Source organism: Xenopus laevis, chromosome 2S (assembly GCF_017654675.1).
Source record: "Xenopus laevis strain J_2021 chromosome 2S, Xenopus_laevis_v10.1, whole genome shotgun sequence".
NCBI classification, from domain to species: Eukaryota; Metazoa; Chordata; class Amphibia; order Anura; family Pipidae; genus Xenopus; species Xenopus laevis.
In genome coordinates, this window is record NC_054374.1 from 38,962,459 (window position 1) to 38,985,578 (window position 23,120).

At 40.7% G+C, this 23,120-nt stretch overlaps 1 protein-coding gene across 1 annotated transcript in view; it reads right to left on the minus strand.

Annotated features, from left to right (window-relative positions):
• Nucleotides 1-410: 410 nt before the first annotated feature.
• The window catches only part of LOC108709354 (coiled-coil domain-containing protein 92), a 37,338-nt gene continuing 14,628 nt past the window's right edge, over nt 411-23,120 (minus strand). The window contains exons 3-4 of the mRNA XM_041583672.1: nt 13,182-13,229; nt 411-2,513 (exon numbers count right to left, since the gene is read on the minus strand). Coding sequence (XP_041439606.1) covers nt 1,771-2,513; nt 13,182-13,229 — 791 coding nt within the window. The 3' untranslated portion in view covers nt 411-1,770. The remainder of the gene's footprint in view (nt 2,514-13,181; nt 13,230-23,120) is intronic.

A 23,120-nucleotide genomic window follows, 5' to 3' on the forward strand; every position in this document is an offset into this window, starting at 1 on the left:
CAAAATAAATACTTAAGCAACAGATAGTTTATATCAAATTGAATGACATATTAAAGAATCTTACCAAACTGGAATATATATTTACATAAATATTGCCCTTTTACATCTCTTGCCTTGAACCACCATTTCGTGACTCTATCTGTGCTGCCTCAGAGATCACCTGACCAGAAATACTACAACACTAACTGTAACAGGAAGAAGTGAGGAAGCAAAAGGCAGAACTCTGTCTGTTAATTGGCTCATGTGACCTTACATGTGGTTTTTATGTGTACACAGTGAATCTTACGATCTCAGGGGGCGGCCCTTATTTTTTAAAATGGCAATTTTCTATTTCTGATTACCCAATGGCACATACTACTAAAAAAGTATATTATTATAATAATGGTTCATTTACATGAAGCAGGGTTTTACACATGAGCTGTTTTACTCAGTATCTTTTAATAGAGACCTACATTGTTTGGGAGGTATAGTTTTCCTTTAAACAGGGATGGGACATTAAAGTGGATCATTCATGTGGTATCAGTGTCTAGGCAGTTCTATGTTGCCAACTCAAACAATGGCACCAGCTACAGGTATAATGACAACTAGTAAATACCTAGGCATAGAATATGGTTACAAAAGTGGTAGAAGAAAAGAGGTAGAACATTACTAAATGAATTTGAAGGACAATGTCAGGATGGAGGTCCTTGGTGAATGATTTAAGGGTAAAACTCAGCAATTATGGGTGAAAATGAAATAGTATAATAGTGAGTCAACACATCATGATGCCGTTATGTAGCCAATCCATGGTCTGTTTGTTGGCCCACTTTGATTACAGAAGTTAATGCTTAAAAAGAAGCTTTTCAACCTGTAAATGACAAGGACATTTTTCCTTATTTGGTACTTTGGTATACACTGAAACATCTCTCATTAAAATAACAGAGATATAACAACTGAGAATCCAGCTCATTATTTAGTAATTGTCCAAAAACTTGAATATATATATTCTCACTGTTGTAGCATGTAAAAATAAATAAAACCTCTTTCTGTACTGTAAAAAAAATCTGAACATCCATTCACCTATTTCCACCAATTCTCGCACCACACAGCTTGTACATTACACATTTTAGCTTTCTATTGTTCAATTAAAAATCAACAGATCTCTCCAGCAATCTGTTCAATGCAAAAGAATGCTGCAAAACATCGCCAACAATTTCAGCTTATTCTGAAAGTATAACTTACACTATAATTAATCCTATAACTCATGGATTTTAAGCAGCTAAAGGATCTCAAGCATCCAGTAATTGCTCCATTGTGTACAACATGTGTTGCCCAATGGTATAATCCATGTATAGTGAAGGCGGTAGAAGGGGGGATCTGCATAGGTTAGTGTCAAGTTTCTTGTTATGCCTGCATGATCTACAAATGAGCATATAACATTTGATCTGGGAGATCAACTAGAACAAAACATTGTCCTCATTTCATGCATGAGGATAAGCAACTCTCACCAGAAGCGAGTAGATATAAAAATATAACTTTAGCAGAAGTTCAGTATGATTCTAATAATATCAGAACTGCTTTCTGCTACTGGTTGGTGGCTTTAATATTCTCCCCATGGACATCTGGTAAGAAATTGAGGAAGACAATAATAAAAATAGCCTATCACAATCCATGGACACCTGGAATCACATGGCTTAGTCTTATGATCTGTTCTACCATATTTTGCTGTCCAAGGGTTTTTTTCCCAGTGCAAACTTCATCAGTATAAACACTGTAATGGTTTCTGACGTGTTATTCGGAATCTCTTGATTCTTGCCGGGTCACAGCACGCCGTTTGCCTCTATCATTTTTTGGGAGCTTTGCTTTGACAACCGGATTGGTGGAAGGCGTGTCATTATCTTGTATTGATAGGCTTTCCGGCCATTGTGTTGCAAGTCTTCTGTCAGCACAGTTATGACCTGAAGTAGTCGTTTTATGGGATTTGGCTTCTGGTCTCTGTCGTGACGTATGTGTAAACCTCTTTGGGTATAAGAAGAGTGCAGGGTCCGGCATAGGTTCAATATCATCAAGGTTGCACATTTGTTCTCGGAGAAAAGAATCACTTGACATAGATGTACATGGCAGATCCACCAAATCCTGCTTCCAAGCATTACTGTTTTTATAGGTTCTATTTTTGACTTTTCCTTCGAGATTTGACTGCCTGGGCACAGTAATAGGAGGGGAGGCAAACGTAGCTTGGCAGCTCTGATGGGCACTGTGAAGTCTCTGTTGTGCGGTGTGCAGCTGGAAAGAGAGATAGGCTGCAGCTTCGGTCTGCTTTTGGAGCTCAGTGTTCAGAATGGTCACTCGGTGACTCCTTCTCTTCACCTCTTCTAAGAACCTCCTCTCTTTATCTCTTAACCTGGATCTCAGAGCAGCTACCCTATTCTCACGATGATAGAGCTCCTTTTTGAGACTGGAGTTCATTTGCTCCTTTTCACGGTTGCTCGTCTCTAGCATCCGACATTTTTCTTCCATCTCTTGCTCAATCTGATCTATGTGAAAAAGATATATAGCAATTAAATGACAGTTTGTCAGTTATACTAATTGGAAAAATTATAATTTTTAAAAAATTTCATACATTTTTCCCAAAGATAGTTTGAAAACCTGACAGTCATAAATATTTCAAATTGAAAGTAAAGTCCAAGGGTTTTTTTAATTGATCTTAAAGGGGTTGTTCACCTTTGAGTTAACGTATGATGTAGAGAGTGATATCCTGAGACAATTTGCAATTGGTTTTATTATTTGTCGTTTTTCAGTTATTAAGCTTTTTATTCAGCCGCTCTCCAGCAACACTGCATTGATTAGAATAAGAGACTGGAATATGAATATAAGATGGACTGAATAGAAAAATGAGTAATAAAAAGTAGCAACAAAAATACATTTGTAGCTTTACAAAGCATTTGTTTTCAGATGGGGTCAATGCCCCCTTTTGAAAGCTGAAAAGATTCAGAGGAAAAAGGCAAATAATTAAAAAAAACTATAAAAATTAAATAATGAAGACCAATTGAAAAGTTACTTAGAATTGGCCATTCTATAACATACTAAAAGTTCACTTAAAGGAATCAGTGCCAATTTTGCAATGCATAATATTTGTAAGCTGTGCCTTTTGCCCCAGTAATAGAAACCAAATAAGCCACAAGCTTTGTGTGTGTTTCTCCCAGCTAATATTGCTCTCATGTTGTTGCTCATTATAAATGAAACATTAGCAGCATCCTCCCTTGTCCCCACCCAGAACCATGTGCACCTCTGCAATCCCCACCCGTGTTTGGCAGAAAGAGGTCCATGTGCTCTTCATACTAAGGAATCCAAGCTGATGGACAATTTTGGGAGTTGTTTTCTGGCAACAGCTGGTCATTCTAACTGTCTTTGTTTTACTTTAGGTTTTCTTCTTTGTTGATCCCACCCCAACACTGCATAAATCGTCAGCTCGATACAGATAAAACCTTCATACTTCTTTTGAATTTTGAAGGAAAATGCAATTCTAAGCAAAGTTCCAATATATATATATGAATTCAATAGTTTTAATGGTTTTAAGGTTATTAGTATCTATTGAAATAAGTACTTGCCCTTTCTGGTTCTTACTCTTGAAACGATGTAACAGAAATCCGGTTTTTCCAGGTCTTTTAGTACACCTCCAAACTACAACACTCTATGCGGTTTCCTTCCTACTGTAGCTTGTTAGGGGCTTATGAAGGCACATAAGTGACATAAAAAAGGGCATGCAGAAACTACCAGAAGTACCATTGTATATTGTACAAGTAAAATGTGAATAAGCCACATCAGGAATATATTATTTTTTTCATTTATATTTAAATAACTACAGTGTATCCAAAAACAATTCAGAAAAGAGGAGAGTATTATATACGCAGAATAAGACATAGAAGCGAAACAAGACCATTACCTTGCGCCGCTCTGCTGGTTGCGATTTTAATACTATAGAGGCAGCTGACCTCTGCTTCCTCTATAGGAAGAGGCAGTGCAGCACTGATGTTAAATGTCAGGACAGTTCAAACAGAAACAGTACTATGTGACACCATGTGGAGACAGATAGGGAAGCAGAGCCTAGGGACAGAGTTACTCTTTGCTAGCAATCCTTGTTGGGGCACAAGCTGCTCTATTTAAATCTATCTATCTCACTTTCTTTGAAAGTGCTATAACATGGAAAACCTGTCACTGACTACAGCTTTATTGGGTCTTGTTGCTCCCTAGAGCAAAGCCAGCTGATTCAGCAACTGAAAGCCAAAGAAGGACCACCCCTAACCAAACACTCTTTTAAAGTGTGGCAGGAAGTGGCCATAGACTTAAGGGCCAATGATGAAAATATGTGAATGGGTAAATAGATGCATGGGCTTCTGCCCAGCAACTTGGAACTGAAGCAGTTTAGGGAAAAATTAGGCAGTGCTCCTATCAGCGCAAAACTGGACCAGCCCAGGTGTCAGGTATAGGATCGGACTCAGAAAAAAACCCTGTGGGCCCCAGCCCTCATCGGCCTGCTCCTCCGTTTGGCCGCCTCCTGAAATAAAGGAGAGTATCAGTGCATGATAAGATGCTGTGCAGCGGCGCAACAGCACGTGCACGCGTAGTGGTGGGGGATTTGGGTTAGTTCGGAAGTCAGATGGGAGCCACCGGCAACTGGCAGGAAGCCCCTGGTGTTGCAGTCCTCGTGGGACCCAGTGCTCCAGTCCAATGCTGTTCAGGTAAGTAAATACAATCACTTGGGGTGCCTAACTTTTGGCACCCCCAAGCAAAAAAAGATTTTTCTTCCCTTTAAAGCCATAGGGAGGGTACTAAACCTTTGGGTCCCTACAGATATTACAGAGAAACAAAGGTACTTTAGGTAATTTATATGTTTACCAAATTTCCATAATGTAAATAAGTGTGGAATAAATGTTATGCCGTAGCACACATGTAATTTGATGTTTATCTATTATATATCTATTATTTTTTGCTAAATAAAGTTCACTTCTATTTTTCATAAGACCTGTGAGTGCTCACCTTTTTTGTGGATATATATATATATATATATATATATATATATATATATATATATATATATATATATATATATACAGTATGTATAGAAAAGTTTAGTCGCGACACAAGGTAGTATCAGAGCAGGTACAAATGCTAAAAACTTATTGAAAAACAAGTCAGCATCAGAAATGCCTAAAGCTTGCAACCCAAGCACATTTCAGCGGTGTTATTTCAGTGTCCCTGCCCCACAAACACTTGTCTCCACCCATAAAACCAGACTCTAACAAGTTTTCTGTCATTTGAGTCATTGCTATAACACATACAGTAAACATGCACCTTTTATAAAACCTGCTAAGGCATGATTTAATTAGTACTGTTAGCATTATGCTGCTGGGAACTTTATCATCTCTGGAAATACAGAGGAGGGAATATGTAACCATATGTAGACACAGGGCTGCCCATTCCTAGAATGTACAATGTGTTACTGATCCAAATATCAAATGTAATAGTATCAGCATCATGTTCACTATTGTTAAAGGTGGCTATTGGTAATGACCACAATGCTTACCCTGCAGGTAGTAGGCAGAGATTTTAAGCTCTGAGTTACACTGCATTATTGGGGTCACACAAAAGGAGCATTCTACTGAGGGTCCCCTGCAGTATCGACAATGATAATACAGGTACTGTATGTACCCATTAGCACCTAATTACGGGAAGGCCGCCATAGACTTTATTTTTAATAAAAAAATTCGAAGTTTTTAAAAATTATTCCCTTTTTCTGTGTAGTACTAAAACAGTTCCTTATACTTGATCTCGTCTAAGATATAATTATTGATCGCAAACCAATCCTATAAGAGTTAAGGCAAGCCAGAACTGGGGGTAGGCAGCACTTGCCTAGGGCACAATGGTAGGCTACCACCTGTGCCTAATCCTAGCCCGGGACCTTGCTCCCACTTGTTTTAAGCAATACCCTACTCCCCTAGGTAGCGCTGGCAAGATTAGTCATTCACGCATACTCCAGAGTTAAAATGTGCAGATCAACACTTATCTGGAAAACCCCAGGTCCAGAGCATTCTGGATAACAGGTCTCATACCTGTAATGCAATTTGAAATGTAATAACTAAATACAATTGGGGGCACATTTACTAAGCTCGAGTGAATTATTAGAATGAAAAATACTTTGAATTTCGAAAAAAAAATTTGGCTACTTCGACCACCGACTACGACTTTGAATCCAACGATTCGAACTAAAAATCGTTCAACTATTTGACCATTCGATAGTCGAATCGAAGTACTGTCTCTTTAAAAAAAACTTTGACTACCTACTTCGCCACCTAAAACCTACCGAGCACCAATGTTAGCCTATGGGGAAGGTCCCCATAAGCTTTCTAAGCTTTTTTTGATCGAAGGAAAATCCTTCTATCGATGGATTAAAATCCTTCGATTCGTTCGATTCGAAGGATTAATCGTTCAATCGAACGATTTTTCCTTCAATCGTTCGATCGAAGCATTTGCGGTAAATCCTTCGACTTCGATATTCAAAGTCGAAGGATTTTACTTCGAGGGTCGAATATCGAGGGTTAATTAAACCTCGATATTCGACCAATAGTAAATGTGCCCCTTAATGTGAAGATATTCACTGCATTTATAACTGCTGCATTATTGGCAAGAGGAGACAAGATACAATTCTTATAGGAGACAATATGGCCTGCTTTCACACCCTGGCCTTCGGAAATAGAAGCCTGGTGCACAGTGTTGGAGGGATCAGCACCCTCCCCAGGAGTCAATTGCACAAATACACTGGCACTCACGGCAAGTTCAAGCAGGGAGGTCCCCTTGTGTATTAATTTGCAGAAAATCAACGTTTCGGGGCTATACCCCTGTGTCAAGGTGACAAAGGGATATAGCCCTGAAACGTTGCTTTTCTGCAAATAAATACGCAAGGGGACTAGGGATGTAGCGAACGGCGGAAAAAATGTTCGCGAACATATTCGCGAACTTGCGTCAAAAATGCGAACGGTTCGCGAACGTCGCGAACCCCATAGACTTCAATGGGAAGGCGAATTTTAAAAGCTAGAAAAGACATTTCTGGCCAGAAAAATGATTTTAAAGTTGTTTAAAGGGTGCAACGACCTGGACAGTGGCATGCCAGAGGGGGATCAAGGGCAAAAATGTATCTGAAAAATACATTGTTGACACAGCGCTGCGTTTTGTGCTGTAAAGGGCAGAAATCACACTACGTCACTCAGGTGATGTTTCTGGACACGGAATGTGAAAAAGCTCACACAGCTAGGTGGCACTTGGTTAAAGACTGGGCAAACAATGCCTGCAAGGGCAACGTATACAGTAGTGGATACGGAATATATTATTGCTGCTGTAAAAACATCACTCAGGTGATGTTTACGGACACGGAATTATTATTGTTATTTAGACAGAATGTGAAAAAGCTCACACAGCTAGGTGGCACTTGCATACCTCCCAACTGTCCCTTTTTTGACCACTCAACCCCCTGTCCCTCTTTTGTACTGGAAAGTCCCTCTTTTCTCTGCACTGAACAGCCAGAAAAAAAACAGTTTCTAACTTAATTGGCTTTTGGCAGAGAGCTCAGAACAGCTAACAGGTGCAAATAAGATACTTTGTAACAATTTTGACTCTGGTTGGTGCTGGTAGTGGTGAACTACTAGGAGGAGCAGCACACCAGTCCCACTCCCCAACACAGCTAGACTAATAGCACTGGGCTCTTACAGTAGCAAAGTAAAAAAAACAAAAAAGAAAATAAAAGCAGTCCTTACAAGGACTATTGGGTTATTACAGCAGTCAGCAGATGAGATCAGAAGCAGTGCCCACAGCAGCTACATACAGAGCACTGCAGTAGAAGGTAGATTACTAGTCAGCAAAACTAACTAACCTAAACTCACTGTCCCTCAAATCCCTGCAGAGTTCTGTCCCTACAATACAGAGCAGTATCAAGTAGATTACTAGCCAGCAAAGTTACTATCAACTGTCCCTCAAATCACTCAACAGCTCTCTCCCTACACTAGCTCTTCCAAGCACACACAGGCAGAATGAAAAAACGCTGCAGGGCTTCAGTTTATATATGGAAGGGGAGTGGTCCAGGGGGTGTGGGGGTGGTCCAGGAGGGAGAGCTTCCTGATTGGCTGCCATGTATCTGCTGCTCTGGGGTGAGAGGGCAAAAATAAGCGCCAGCTAAGGCGAACCCAAATTGGCGAACGTCGCGCGACGTTCGCGAACATTCGGCGGACGCGAACGGTCGATGTTCGCGCGAATTAGTTCGCGGGCGAACAGTCCGCGACATCCCTAAAGGGGACCTCCCTGCTTGAACTTGCCGTGAGTGCCAGTGTATTTGTACAATTCTTATAGGAGATACTATAGAAGTCTGTGCTGTAGGCAAGGATATTCCAAGACATCTCTTGTGGTTTTTAAAGGGTTTGACATTTCACCCTGAAGCTCTCTGGTTTGGTATTTAAATGATTCTTTGGTCACTAAGGGCCTTACAGCCAGATGGCACTTCAGGTTATACAGAGGCAGAACAGAAAGTAAACTAGACTTAAAAAACAACAAAAAAAGCATCAAAAATAGAAAAGGCAAACTACATTTATCTCACATCATCAATGTTTTCATCATGCCAAAAGTAAGTACATTTAGCATTATGCTTCTGGGAACTTTTTCACTATTCCCCCTTTAAAGGAGAGCCAAACCCTTACTAAAAAGAAACTCTACCCCGCTACGTTACATAGACTCCCTCCTCCCCCACAGCCTAGCTGCTCCCCCGGGCAAATGTAACTCTTTACTTACCCCTCCATGCAGATTCTGTCCAGCAGAGTTCACGGGCGCCATCTTCAGTCTCTTCGGTAATCTTCGGAATGAGACTGGCGATTTGGCAATTTTCGTGAGATTCGTCGCATTTGTCGCGATCCAGAAAATTGCCCCAACTGCTCATGCGCCACTTCGCCAGTCTCATTCCCGAAGATTACCGAAGAGAAGAAGATGAAGCCTTTGAATTCCACTGGACAGAATCTGCACGGAGGAGTAAGTAAAGAGTTAGGGACATTTGCAGGGGGTAGCAGCTAGGCTGGGGGGAGGAGGGAGGGGGGTCTATGTAGGTTAGGGGGGTAGGGTTTTTTTTTATTAAGGGTTTGTTTCTCCTTTAATAGCATCCTTGGTAAATGGACATACTGAATATTCTATTCCAAGAGGCAAGTGACAAGTACAATTATATGAAACCATGATAGAAGAACATACAATTTACTATTTCTTTGCTGACTGATCATCTACAGTATGTCCCCATTTATAAATAAATGTCTACTCTCATTAGGTGGGGTGCTGGACAGATTATTGTGATTATTTATAGTGATGACACATTTACACACTGCTTTACAGAGATTGTTCATTATTGATATCAGTCCCTGCCCTAGTAGAACTTACAGTCTATGGCCGTTCACACATTTGTTTCAGTTTTTATCAGAAGCCAATTATTCTGCTTGTATGAATATTAGGGTTTGAACATTGAAATTGAAAATACATGGAGGAAACCCACTCACGCACATTGAGAACATACCAACTCCATGTTTATTGTGATAAATGTGCCATTTGGGTGCTTCAAGATCTTAAAGGGGTTCATCTTTAAATTAACTTTAGTATTATGTTGAGAGTGATATTCTGAAACAATTTGCAATCTACAATAATGTGCCCCAAGTCTGCAGCCTAATGCGCCCCCCCCCATATGCATGTAATGCTCTTGCTTTTTACGGCTGCCTCCTCTACCTCTCCACCCAATAGCATGCACATAGCGCACTCACCTTCAGACACCAGGACTGGGAAAGGGGGGATCAAAAATAACTTTCAAAGCCTCAAGCTTTTCAAGTACTTAGTGCTCCGGGGGGTCTGTCGGCTCAAAGAAATAGAAATGTAGCTGGATGGCTTGTGTGGCCTTCCCACAAATTTGGGTCTGGTTGTTCACCTTTTTATTCAGAAGATCTCCAGTTTGTAATTTCAGCAATCTGGTTGCTAGGTTCTAAATTACCCTAGCAACCATGCATTGATTTGAATAAGAGACTCAAATATGAATAGGAGCAGGGCCTGAATAGAAAGATGAGTGATAAAAAGTAGCAATTACTTAAAATGTATAGCCTTAAGGTCCCCATAGACACAAAGAATTTTCTTTGGTGAACGACCGATTTTAGTGAAATCTGACCAATCCGTCAAATTATAGTGAAGTTAGTGGGAATCGGACGATCGCACATCTTACGATTTTTCAACCGCCATCTGTCAGAAAATTGCTTAGAATTAGCCATTCTATAACATTTTTAATATTAAAAGTTAACTCAGAGGTGAACCACCCCTTTAACATGGGGTGTGTGCACAGATATATAAACCTAACAATGCAGAGGACAGAAATCAGATAAACATTTTGTAATATGACATACCTCCCAACATTTTGGAAATAAAAAGAGTGACAAAAAAGTCGCCACGCCCATTGTTGTGGCCACACCCCCTACTTACCATGTTCATTTTACAATTACTTATTTGATTATCTGAAATTTTTACAAAAGTTTCCAAGTGCACCTGTTAGCTGTTCTGGGCTCTCTGCCAAAAGCCAATTAAGTTTTCTGGCTGCTCAGTACAGAGAAAAACTGGACTTTCCAGTACAAATGAGGGACTGCAGATTGAGCTGTCAAAAGAGGGACTGTTGGGAGTGATCAGTGGGTCAGACAGGCCGGGTTAAAGTCCAAGAAATAAGTAAAATCACAACAAACATAGAAATAAGCTAATATAATCAATCAGTATGTATTTTAGCTGGTCACTGCCCCTTCTGGGTAACCTGTACTTAACGTTAGTACTGTGTAATTTATCTAATGATTTTTTTTCAGCAAGCGTTTCCGAAACAAGTTACTTATTGTGTGTGTTAAGTCTTTTCATGTAAAAATGGAAGTTGTGGTACTTTTCTGTGGCACGAGTTGAGCCATGCCTTTGGTTTCAGGTTCAGGCAGGTTGGAAGCTGAAGTTCAACTTGTAGATGTACAGTGACCTCTACTGGCACATACGGTTTTTATTCACTTACTATGATTAGTAGTAACATAAATTTACAATAGAAGTGGGTGTATATGCACTGAACATACAGATACAGAACATACAAAATGACAAATGATCAGGGTTGGACTGGGGGGCACAGGGCCCACCGGGGCTACTGCCCCAGTGCCCCCTCTGCAAACCGGCGCACTGCGTTTGTGCGCATGTGAGCTGCGCCACATGCAATTGTTTTGCTGCAACCACCCGACAAAGGGAGGTTGGCATCGAAAAGAGGATCTGGGCCAGCCGGGCCCACAATAGCCGTGAGCCCACAGGGTTTTTTCCCGGTGTACCGTCGGAAACCAGCCTATTGGGTTTATTTAATGTTTACATGATTTTCTAGTAGACTTATGGTATAGAGATCCAAATTACTGAAATATCCTTTATCTAGAAAACCCCAGGTCAAGAGCATTCTGGATAACAGGTCCCATACCTGTACTAGTATTTCATAAAAGTATTAGTAACCTCATGTTAAAGAAATGGCAATGAAATAATAATTTTCCTCCTGGGCTGCTGCGTAGTGGCATTACCATTTACAATATGGATAATTTGTGCCAGTTTGTGGAGCCATTTACTTCAAAACAGAATTCAGTTAATATCTTCCCATTCACTAATGTAGCATTTCAGGGCATTCAGTCTCTTTCTTTGGGAAATAATGAACAAAGAAACAATCATTTCAGCTAAATTCAATGTTATGGCAAATGAGCCTATGACCTAGATTACTGAGCTGTGTACCAATGATCACCAGCACAGGACCTGGAAATTGAATCCAAAATGATGTGCAGGGATTTTCAGTACATTCCATGTCTTCAGATTTGTTTTCAATGTGACATGACTAGTTAACTAGACATTACTGGGCCTCACAGAAAATTTTATTATGTTTATTATAATGTTTATTAGTTAAGGCTTCCTGGACCCCCTGCAATTGCAGGGTCCTGCTTCCTCTGCAGTTATGGCCATCTGCTACCATAACATTTTTTGTACTATTTTTGTTATGTGTATGCTGTCCCATAATATCTATGCACTATAGATAATGGTTGGTTTGTTGATTAGACAGGTTTGGGAATTCTCTCTGCCGATGCATGATGCATCAGCCAGTGTATGGTGCATCTATAGAGGAGCTCCTGCGACCTGAATGAGCAGAATAATAGAAAGATAATCATGTAGTGTATGGCCCTCACCCAGGCACTGTGGATATATATCTGCATTTATGGTACAATGCTAGATTATACACTTGAACCTTGAATGAATGGCAGATGGAGGTTTTATTCTTTACATGGAGGACAGCTAGTGATAGAGAGATGAACTGCAAAGTGCAAACACGTTCCTAAACCTGACACACAAGAGACAGTTCAGTGCCTTACACATAGGTCCTGTACTTACAGTCTGAGTATTTTTTACAGCCTCCCTATGGATCTGTTAGGAGTTATGTAGGATTTAATTGAGCAACATGTGAATATGATGGACTTTTTTTCCATCTTAAACTAAATTGTACCCATGTAGCCCACTGACAGTCATTCCTCTGCCATTCAAAAGACTGGACCCTGGTCTGATACACTAATAAGGTGTGAACATCCCATGGAGGGTATAAATGCCTGCATGTAAGTACCCTTGCTTGTTATACTTATGTTCAGAGACTACGTTGGACTGGGAGGTCCAGGGGTCTATCATGGGTTGCCACCTCAGGTTCCCACATACCACCCCAGGCCCCCTGCTCCATCAGCATCCCCCCTCGTGCACCTTATTCTTTTTGCAGCTGCGATCTGGGACAGGGGGAGGTCAAGGTGCAGCACTGAGGGATTCAGGTGGAGAGCGGGGCTTGGTCAAAGGGGGCCCATTGTTGTTTTTTATTATTTTGTTACTCGTACAGCAAAAAACACGAATGATCTCGGAAAGTTTTTCTAAAATGTGGTGCAAGCTGTATCAGTGTTGCAGTAGCCATGTTGCTTCATACTGAAGGCAGAGCAAATGAAAACTTGGATACATTTGATACAAGTTAACAAAGATGATGCACGTTTTGGGGTCTAGTTATTGAACTTCCCATACTACTTGTGACATTACACATCAAGAGATTACCAATGTTCGAGCTACTATACCTTGCTGTGAAAGCTCTACTTGTTTTGATTCCAGCTCCATGGTCAGTTCTAGGAGAAGAAAATACAGAAAGTATCCTTTAGCCAAGGAAATACAGAGATGACACCACACACAAAAACCAGCATTAACAGTGATGTATAGAATATCGAACATGGTGGAGTTTCGTTAGTGAAGGGAATGGAGGTTACAAGAAGGCTTAAGTAGCATCCATATAATTTGTTATGAGCACTAACAAAAGCTATCTACTTCACACACCATTATAACAAAGTAACTCCTGTTAAAGCTTACTCTGTGTTTCCCATAATTAGACCTGATAGCTGAACAAACAAATCCTTAGCACCATAGTAGACCAAATTGACAAGTAAAAACGCAGATCTAGGAGGATTCACACCCAGAACAGACATCTGCTTTGACTAGGCAGAAACATTCAAGTATATACTGTACATCAAACATCAAATAAATGTGAATCCTGAATGCAAATAAGATAGAGCAGGACTGTCCAACTGGTGACCCCCCCTTCTGTGGCCCCCACATGCTGTGTTTGATTATCATATGTAAACTTTAAAAGGTATCACTACAGAGATTAACTGGGTCCTGCATTGTTTAAACCTCAAATTCAGACTAATCCCCTGTATTGTTCACATCTGTGATCCCCCGGCATTGTTCACACTAGTGACACCTCTATTGTTCACTCCACTAAAGTCCTGTACTGTTTACACCTGAGATCCAGACTGAAACTGCCCACATTGTTCACCTGTTCACACTTTATACAAAATGCTAATAGGGCACCAGCACTGTGTCCCTGTCTCCTGCTCTGTTCTGCCTTCCCTCTCTGTGTGTGCCATCGTCTGCTTGCCCAGTGCTGCTTGTGTGTATTATTCTCCGCTTACCCAGTGCTGCTTGTGTGTGCCATTCTCTGCTTGCCCAGTGCTGCTTGTGTGTGCTATTCTCTGCTTGCCCAGTGCTACTTGTGTGTGCCATTCTCTGCATGCCCAGTGCTGCTTGTGTGTGCCATTCTCTGCTTGCCCAGTGCTGCTTGTGTGTGCCATTCTCTGCTTGCCCAGTGCTACTTGTGTGCGCCATTCTCTGCTTGCCCAGTGCTACTTGTGTGTGCCATTCTCTGCTTGCCCAGTGCTGCTTGTGTGTGCCATTCTCTGCTTGCCCAGTGTTGCTTGGGTTTGTCATTCTCTGCTTGCCCAGTGCTGCTTGTGTGTGCCATTCTCTGCTTGCCCAGTGCTGCTTGTGGGTGCCATTCTCTGCTTGCCCAGTGCTGCTTGTGTGTGCCATTCTCTGCTTGCCCAGTGCTGCTTGTGTGTGCCATTCTCTGCTTGCCCAGTGCTGCTTGTGTGTGCCATTCTCTGCTTGCCCTGTGCTGCTTGTGTGTGCCATTCTCTGCTTGCCCAGTGCTGCTTGTGTGTGCCATTCTCTGCTTGCCCAGTGCTGCTTGTGTGTGCCATTCTCTGCTTGCTCAGTGCTGCTTGTGTGTGCCATTCTCTGCTTGCCCAGTGCTACTTGTGTGTGCCATTCTCTGCTTGCCCAGTGCTGCTTGTGTGTGCCATTCTCTGCTTGCCCTACGCTACCTGTGGAATGTAAGCCTGTTAGGGGTTTGTTCTTGGGGTTTGTTAGCATTTGGAAAATGTTGTTAAGGGCCCCTAAGGTGTTTAATCATGTGTTGGGGGGGTTGTTATATTATCCACAGGGGAGGATGAGGCATATGGATTTAAGGGTATGTTTTAACATGACTTAAATTTTTCACATATGAGTGATGACGGATTTCCCTGCAGTGAGCACCAACCATTTGGTTTTTTGGTGTGCTACCACCGTTAATGTGGATATGATATTAAAAGTTCTTGTGGTAACATGGGTGTGGTTTAAAAGGGGGAGTGGCCAACAACGACTACCATTATCGGCCCTCCACCACATAGGCCAGTAAAATGTTGGCCCTCGGTACCACAGAAGTTGGACAGCACTGAGCTAGAGGTTAAACTTGCCTAAGTATAGAGCTAATCAACAGACATTTCTAATAGCTATTTTCCAAGTTTTGCCCTAATGGTGGCCATCCCCGATATCCCCACATTGAAGTTGGGCCTAACAATCGGATCAGAATGGAGGCCAAACGGACCGTCGACAGGATTTTTTACCCTGCCCTTTCGGCATCTGGCCTATGTTCGGCCAGATATCAATCGGGAAAGCCCGTCAGAGGGCCACACAGGTCCGGACTGAGAATTTAAATAGGCCCTGGCATTTCAGGTACACAGTGGCCCACTCAGCCCACACAGAGGCCCAAACAGCCCCCACCAGCCCACTAAATACTGACTTTCTATGGGACCTTATAGCAGCCCCTCTGGCATTTGCCAGAACCCACAGATTGCCAGTCCGGGCCTGGGGCCACACACGGGCCGATTAAGCAGCCAACTTGGTCTGTCGGCAGTTTTTATCTGCCTGTGAGACATTTCAAGGAAGACAAATACAAGAGGTCCTCTGCACTCAACCCATTTTCAATATATTTAAGACAGAGACATTTTGTGCATACTGCTACTGAAAAATGCCTTACCCTTTAAACAAAACAGGGATTGTTTGTCCATATATTGCAATATATTTAAGCTGGCCAACTACGTCAAAGTCATCCCATATCTGGCTAGTCCTACGCTTAATTTTCATCTGATTCATTAAGAATTCAATTGCTTAATTATACATTTTACAAAGGGACTAAGTTTTACCTGCAATTTACTAGCTGCATTTCAAGGAAGGCAGACTCAAAATAATAATAATCAAACATTGTTTAGCTCAGCCAGAATGCCATCAATTATACAGTTAACCTATTTGTCATGTCAGCCTATGGCAAGTGCAGTTGATTTGCTTTTTCATCTTGCCCTTCTGGTATTGGTCCAAAGATATACATTCTGCGACGGGAACGATTTTACTGACTGTAAATATGCTTCCGGCACACATTAGTTATAATGCGATTCATTTTTAATAACACCCCCACTTCAACATTTCCACCAATGGATTACTAATGTTTTTTAGAGTTTAAATATATGGACAAGTATGTGCATACAAATGCTTGCTTTGCATGTACAGTCAAGACCCAGTTCTGTGAGTTCAGAGTGAAGAAATAAATATGTACATAATACACATGAGCAATGAATATTTTGGAAATTGTATCCTTATAAATGGTGCTTATTGTTGTAATCAGTTATAGTGATGTAATTTGTGTATATTAATAGATAATGTTGTAAAACATTGGTATATTAAACATCACCTTGGAGTTTGATAACCTACTGTATATACAACACTCGCCCTTGATGTGGTCATATGGTTGTGGAATTCATCAGTGACTTATCTATAGTCTCAATAAATGTTACATTATTTACTATATACAATTGCACTGCCTTCTGGGTATATATCTATCTATAAAGCACAGCTCTCTGCAAGTCTTTTCAACAACACTAAAGTGTACTGGTTCAAAATCCTGAGGTTTTTCAAGGGTTTGTTCCAGGTCCGGACTGAGAATTAAAATAGGCCCTGGCATTTCAGGTACACAGAGGCCCAGCAGAAGAAATTCGGATGCACACCTAAGATTGCAGTGGTGTCCAAAAATAGTGATTTATTTGTGGCCCAAAATATACATCACAAAAGGGCAACGTTTCGGACCCCTCTGGGTCCTTTATCAGGCTTGATAAAGGACCCAGAGGGGTCCGAAACGTTGCCCTTTTGTGATGTATATTTTGGGCCACAAATAAATCACTATTTTTGGACACCACTGCAATCTTAGGTGTGCATCCGAATTTCTTCTGCTATTGACTCTATGACCCTTATGCGAGGGAAGGGTCTTCCGGATCAGCACCCTACACTTACAACAAGTGTGTAAGGGATCAGGTAGAGCTCTTCATATTCGTGCATTGTACACAGAGGCCCAATCAGCCCACAAAATACTGACTTTCTATGTCACCTTATAGCAGCCCCTCTAGCATTTGCCAGAACCCACAGATTGCCAGTCCGGGCCTGGTTTGTTCTGTTGAAAAGAGTCACAGTTAGTGACCGAAACATCAGGTTTTTGAATCAATTAATGTTTTTGAAAAGACAAAAATAACTAACTATGCATTATTGGCAATTGATTTTTTTTAAGGGTGTGCCTTTCTTTTTGCACACTATCTATCTATCTATCCATCCATTATCTATCTATCATATTTATCATCTATGTATTCCTTATAAAAGGAATTTTTTGTAATATGGATCAGCATACATTCTACTTAAAACAAGTCTACCAAAAAACATATACACATGGTAGTGGGGGCTGCCATGATTGCACTGATAGGGTGACCTCAGCTGTTCATTCCCACAGCTAAAATGCAGGAAAGTTGCACTGGGAATATAACATGCCAGCTGTAATTATTATATATTATACTCGGTACGCAGTGCTGTACACAGCAGCTGTTCTCACTAGGGATGTAGCGAACGGCGGAAAAAATGTTCGCGAACATATTCGCGAACTTGCGTCAAAAATGCGAACGGGTCGCGAACGTGGCGAACCCCATAGACTTCAATTGGAAGGCGAATTTTAAAAGCTAGAAAAGACATTTCTGGCCAGAAAAATGATTTTAAAGTTGTTTAAAGGGTGCAACGACCTGGACAGTGGCATGCCAGAGGGGGATCAAGGGCAAAAATGTATCTGAAAAATACATTGTTGACACAGCGCTGCGTTTTGTGCTGTAAAGGGCAGAAATCACACTACGTCACTCAGGTGATGTTTCTGGACACGGAATGTGAAAAAGCTCACACAGCGAGGTGGCACTTGGTTAAAGACTGGGCAAACAATGCCTGCAAGGGCAACGTATACAGTAGTGGATACGGAATATATTATTGCTGCTGTATCACTCAGGTGATGTTTACGGACACAGAATTATTATTGTTATTTAGACAGAATGTGAAAAAGCTCACACAGCTAGGTGGCACTTGCATACCTCCCAACTGTCCCTCTTTTGACCACTCAACCCCCTGTCCCTCTTTTGTACTGGAAAGTCCCTCTTTTCTCTGAACTGAACAGCTAACTTAATTAGCTTTTGGCAAAGAGCTCAGAACAGCTAACAGGTGCAAATAAGATACTTTGTAACAATTTTGACTCTGGTTGGTGCTGGTAGTGGTGAACTACTAGGAGGAGCAGCACACCAGTCCCACTCCCCAACACAGCTAGACTAATAGCACTGGGCTCTTATAGTAGCAAAGTAAAAAAACAAAAAAGAAAATAAAAGCAGTCCTTACAAGGACTATTGGGTTACAGGCAGCAGTCAGCAGATGAGAGATCAGCAGCAGGACAGCTGCCCACAGCAGCTACATACAGAGCACTGCAGTAGAAGGTAGATTACTAGCCAGCAAAGCTACCTAACCTAAAATGTCCCTCAAATCCCTGCAGAGTTCTGTCCCTACAATACAGAGCAGTATCAAGTAGATTACTAGCCAGCAAAGTTACTATCAACTGTTCCTCAAATCACTAACCAGCTCACTCCCTACACTAGCTCTTCCAAGCACACACAGGCAGAATGAAAAAACGCTGCAGGGCTTCAGTTTATATATGGAAGGAGAGTGGTCCAGGGGGTGTAGGGGTGGTCCAGGAGGGAGAGCTTCTTGATTGGCTGCCATGTATCTGCTGGTCTGGGGTGAGAGGTCAAAAATAAGCGCCAGCTAAGGCGAACCCAAATTGGCGAACGTCGCGCGACGTTCGCGAACATTCGGCGGACGCGAACAGTCGATGTTCGCGCGAATTAGTTCGCAGGCGAACAGTCCGCGACATCCCTAGTTCTCACAGCTTACAATTTAATATGATGATTATGATTGAAACAATAATATATATATACAAACAATCCCTGTTTTGTTTAAAGGGTAAGGCATTTTTCAGTAGCAGTATGCACAAAATGTCTCTGTCTTAAATATATTGATAATGGGTTGAGTGCTGAGGACTCTTGTAATTGTCTATATGTATTTTGTGGTCACAGCCTCGCTGCACCCCCCGCCTAATGGTTTTAAAAACTAGTGGTGAGCACAACTTTCCCTTGTTTGTTATAGTTATACAGGAGCAGTGACCAGCTCCATGTTGTAGCTCCCACCCTCTCCAACTATAGTCAGGTGATCCCACTGGTGTCTAATAAAAGGGCAGCCAAGTTTGGGAGTTTTACTTAGAAAGCAGCTAGTAAGTTGCTGGTAAAACGTAGTCGTCCCTTTTATAAAATGTATAATGAAACTATAGAATTCTTAATGAATCAGATGAAAATTGAGCATAGGACTGGCCAGATATGGGATGACTTTGACGTAGTTGGCCAGCTTAAATATATTGCAATATATGGACAAACAATCCCTGTTTTGTTTAAAGGGTAAGGCATTTTTCAGTAGCAGTATGCACAAAATGTCGCTGTCTTAAATATATTGATAATGGGTTGAGTGCAGAGGACTCTTGTAATTGTCTATATATATATATATATATATATATATATATATATATATATATATATATATATATATATATATATATATATATATATATATAAAAGACTCCAATATTCGCACACGCTATCTGGTATAAGTATCGGGTGCTGTGCTGTAGTTTAACGTTGTACAGGACCAGAGAGTAGCACGCGCACCTTATCTTCTTTGCTCCAAAGGATTTATTAGAATACAAAAAGCATTTACATCGGATTTACATCGACGTTTCGGTTGTGCTCTACAACCTTTATCAAGATGTGTTACTTAATCAATGTTATATATATATATATATATATATATATATATATATATATATATAAAACAAAGGATGAAACTTGCACTCACGGGTCTTACAAAAAGTTTACAAGTGTTTAAGGCTAGAGTGCTAGCAGAAGTTTTTTTGATCCAATAAACACTTGAAAACTTTTTGTAAGACCTGTGAGTGCAAGCTTCAACCTTCGTTCTACTTCTACTTTTTTGGGCTTTTTGCACCCAGGCAGAATCTACCATTTTACGAGCTGTGCTGGCTTCCAGAATCCTATATATATAAAGCAGGCTTAGTGCCAAAGGGCTGAATAGATTCATTTAGTAGAATATCAGTATATAAATGGTAAAAAAAAGTAAAGCATCTGGCACACTGAGACAAGATGGCGATGATACCTAAAACACATGGCACATAAATGGCCAGATAAGGGCATGGTCTTACAGATATCCTTTGAAACTTCCTAGATATCAAAAATCTATTGACTACCAAGCATTATTGTGTGTAACGCTCATTGTTTAAGATCACAGGTGTGGGATATGTTATCTGGAAACCCGTTATCCAGAAAGTTCCGAATCACAGAATGGATGTTTCTCATAGACTCATTATAATCAAATAATCCAATTTTCTCTGTAATAATAAAACAGTACCTTCTACTTGATCCCAACTAAAATAATTAATCCTTATTGGAAGCAAAACCAAACTATTGGGTTTATTTAGTGTTTACATAATTTTGTAGTAGACTTAAGGTATAGAGATCCAAATTACAGAAAACCCCAGGTCCCAAGTATTTTGGTCCCATACCTGTACAAGTTAGCAAACCTTGAATCAGTAGCATATCTCAGGTTATTACAGGTTTAAATAGCCCCTGTCAACAATAGGTCGTCTGCAACGAGAGGGAGCTCCTGGTCTGGGCTGCCATCTTGCATAGCGTGTATATGCATAATAAGTGAGCCTCACATACTGATGTCAATTTCATGCACATGCGCATGATGAGCGAGTTGTGGCATTTGCTTATTATGTGAATACATATGCCTCAACATGGCCATCCACACCGGGAGCTCCCTCCTGGTGTGGGCGAACTAGCGCTAGCTTTGGCATTTTTTTTTTTTAAAAAAATGGCTGCTGTTCTCCCCAACCGGATTGTGGGCTCTATTAGCCCTCACCTCCGGTGAAGTAAAAAGAAAATTAGGTTGACCGGTGATCCAAATTACAGCAAATCCCAGGACCAAAGCATTCTTAATAATAGATCCTATACCTGTATTTATTTTAACAATTTATTGACTGAATAAGAGAGGAATTAGCTATCTATTGCACTGTGCTTTGTAGTACAGTAGGACACATGAAAAAGTCTCTGTATATTATTGGGGGAAGTTAGAAAAGTTAGCAAAGCAAAAATTCCAAAGTTAGCTGTAAAAAAAACAAAAACAAGTCAATATAAATTGTGTTGGCGGCAGCCAAGTGCAATGCAAGAGAAATGGAAAGACGCAAGAATAACCTCTCAGGTCACCTTGAAGGAAAGAATGAAGCCGAGTAAAATGATACTAAATATACGGCCTGGAGATGATAGCAGCCATAGAAACCCAATGTGCTCTGGGGTGTCTGACACATTAGTGGAAGTAATGGCACAACACAACAGGGTTGCTCATTATGTGAAGGTTCTGTTGAAGCAGCAATTCTGGAGAGAAACAGCTTTCCATTCTTTCCATTTTATTTACCGCAAGGCTCTTTAATAAAAACTAAATGGTGCTAGGCATTCAATTTCTCTAATCAAAGTCTCCAAGACATGTAGAAATTGATGTAAATGTAATGAAAACATCAAGTTCCGGATAGAAGACAAGCATACTCCTCACTCATTTTACTTCCCAGAACCTTAAATGAATATTATCATTTAAAAATGTCACATCTTTATATGTCTCGCTTCAAAGTTTTAGGCACTTTTAATTAGAGGATGGTAGTTAAATAAAAATTACATATTTTAATAATGCTGTGAAGTTGTTTCATTTGCCTTGTTCAGAGTTTAGGAATCTCAGCCCACTGGCTGCTCAGTTATAAAGATAGCTAGAATTTCAGCCATAAAGTAGGACAGGACTGCTGGCTTGTGAAAAAATAGGCAGGAGACTTATCTAATGCTTGTCTTATTCTAATGCAAGTACAAAACTGACTTTAAGGGTTTCCAAATGGAAATAATGATTTTTTTCCCCCAAGGTTTGCCCAAAAATATATTTACTAAATATTACATATTGTTTGGATTGAAAACATAGACATAGAATATTTTCACTAAACAAATAATGTTGGATCCAGTGTCAGACTGGGAACTTGGGGCTCACCAAAGAACCTGACATCAAGGGCCCACCATTTTTTCTGATGGCTGCCCTGTATATACACGCACACAGGTCATATACACCAGAACTCCATCAGTCATCCAGTTAATCAACTTGTAATTCATTAATTGACCAAACATTCATGTTGTTTTAATTAAGTAATAATTAATTCAGTGAGAATTTCATTTATTTAATTAATATTTAATTAATTTATTGTAAGCACCCCCACTCCATCAAAATACATTCATAGATACATTCATAGTTCAACAAGAGGTAGAGAAATGGAGAAATGGTCGGCTGTTGACCCACAATGGTAAAACTGGTTTGTTTTGCTTTAGAAACACAATTATAGTTTATATAAACAAGCTGCTGTGTAGCCATGGGGGCAGCCATTCAAGCACATGATACACAGTAGATAACAGGAATCTTCTGAAGAATCCCATTGTATACTACAGAACTTATCTGTTATCTGCTGTGTATCCTGTGTCTTTTCTCCTTTTTTCAGCTTTTCCACTCATACGGAGTGCGACTGGGGTCTAGAAGAACCATGAAGGATGCATCTGAGTTCATTAGCGCCATCTTCTTCTCTTTGGTAATCTTCAGGAATAGAGCGGTGTAACAGCGCATGCGCAGTTGGAGCAATCTTCAGTTTCGCGACAACTGCGCATGCGCCGAAGTTCACGGAAATTGCTGAAACTTTCGGCACATGCTCAGTACAGCTGATCCGGCAATCCAGGAAGAATTGCACCTAAATTTCAATGTTTTCGACCCATAACAGTTGGGGCATCGGTCCCGCGTCTTCAACCTCATAAACGATGTAATGCAGCAAGATGTTTGTGTGATGACTCCTGGGGGGGGGGGTGTATTTGTCGGAGAGA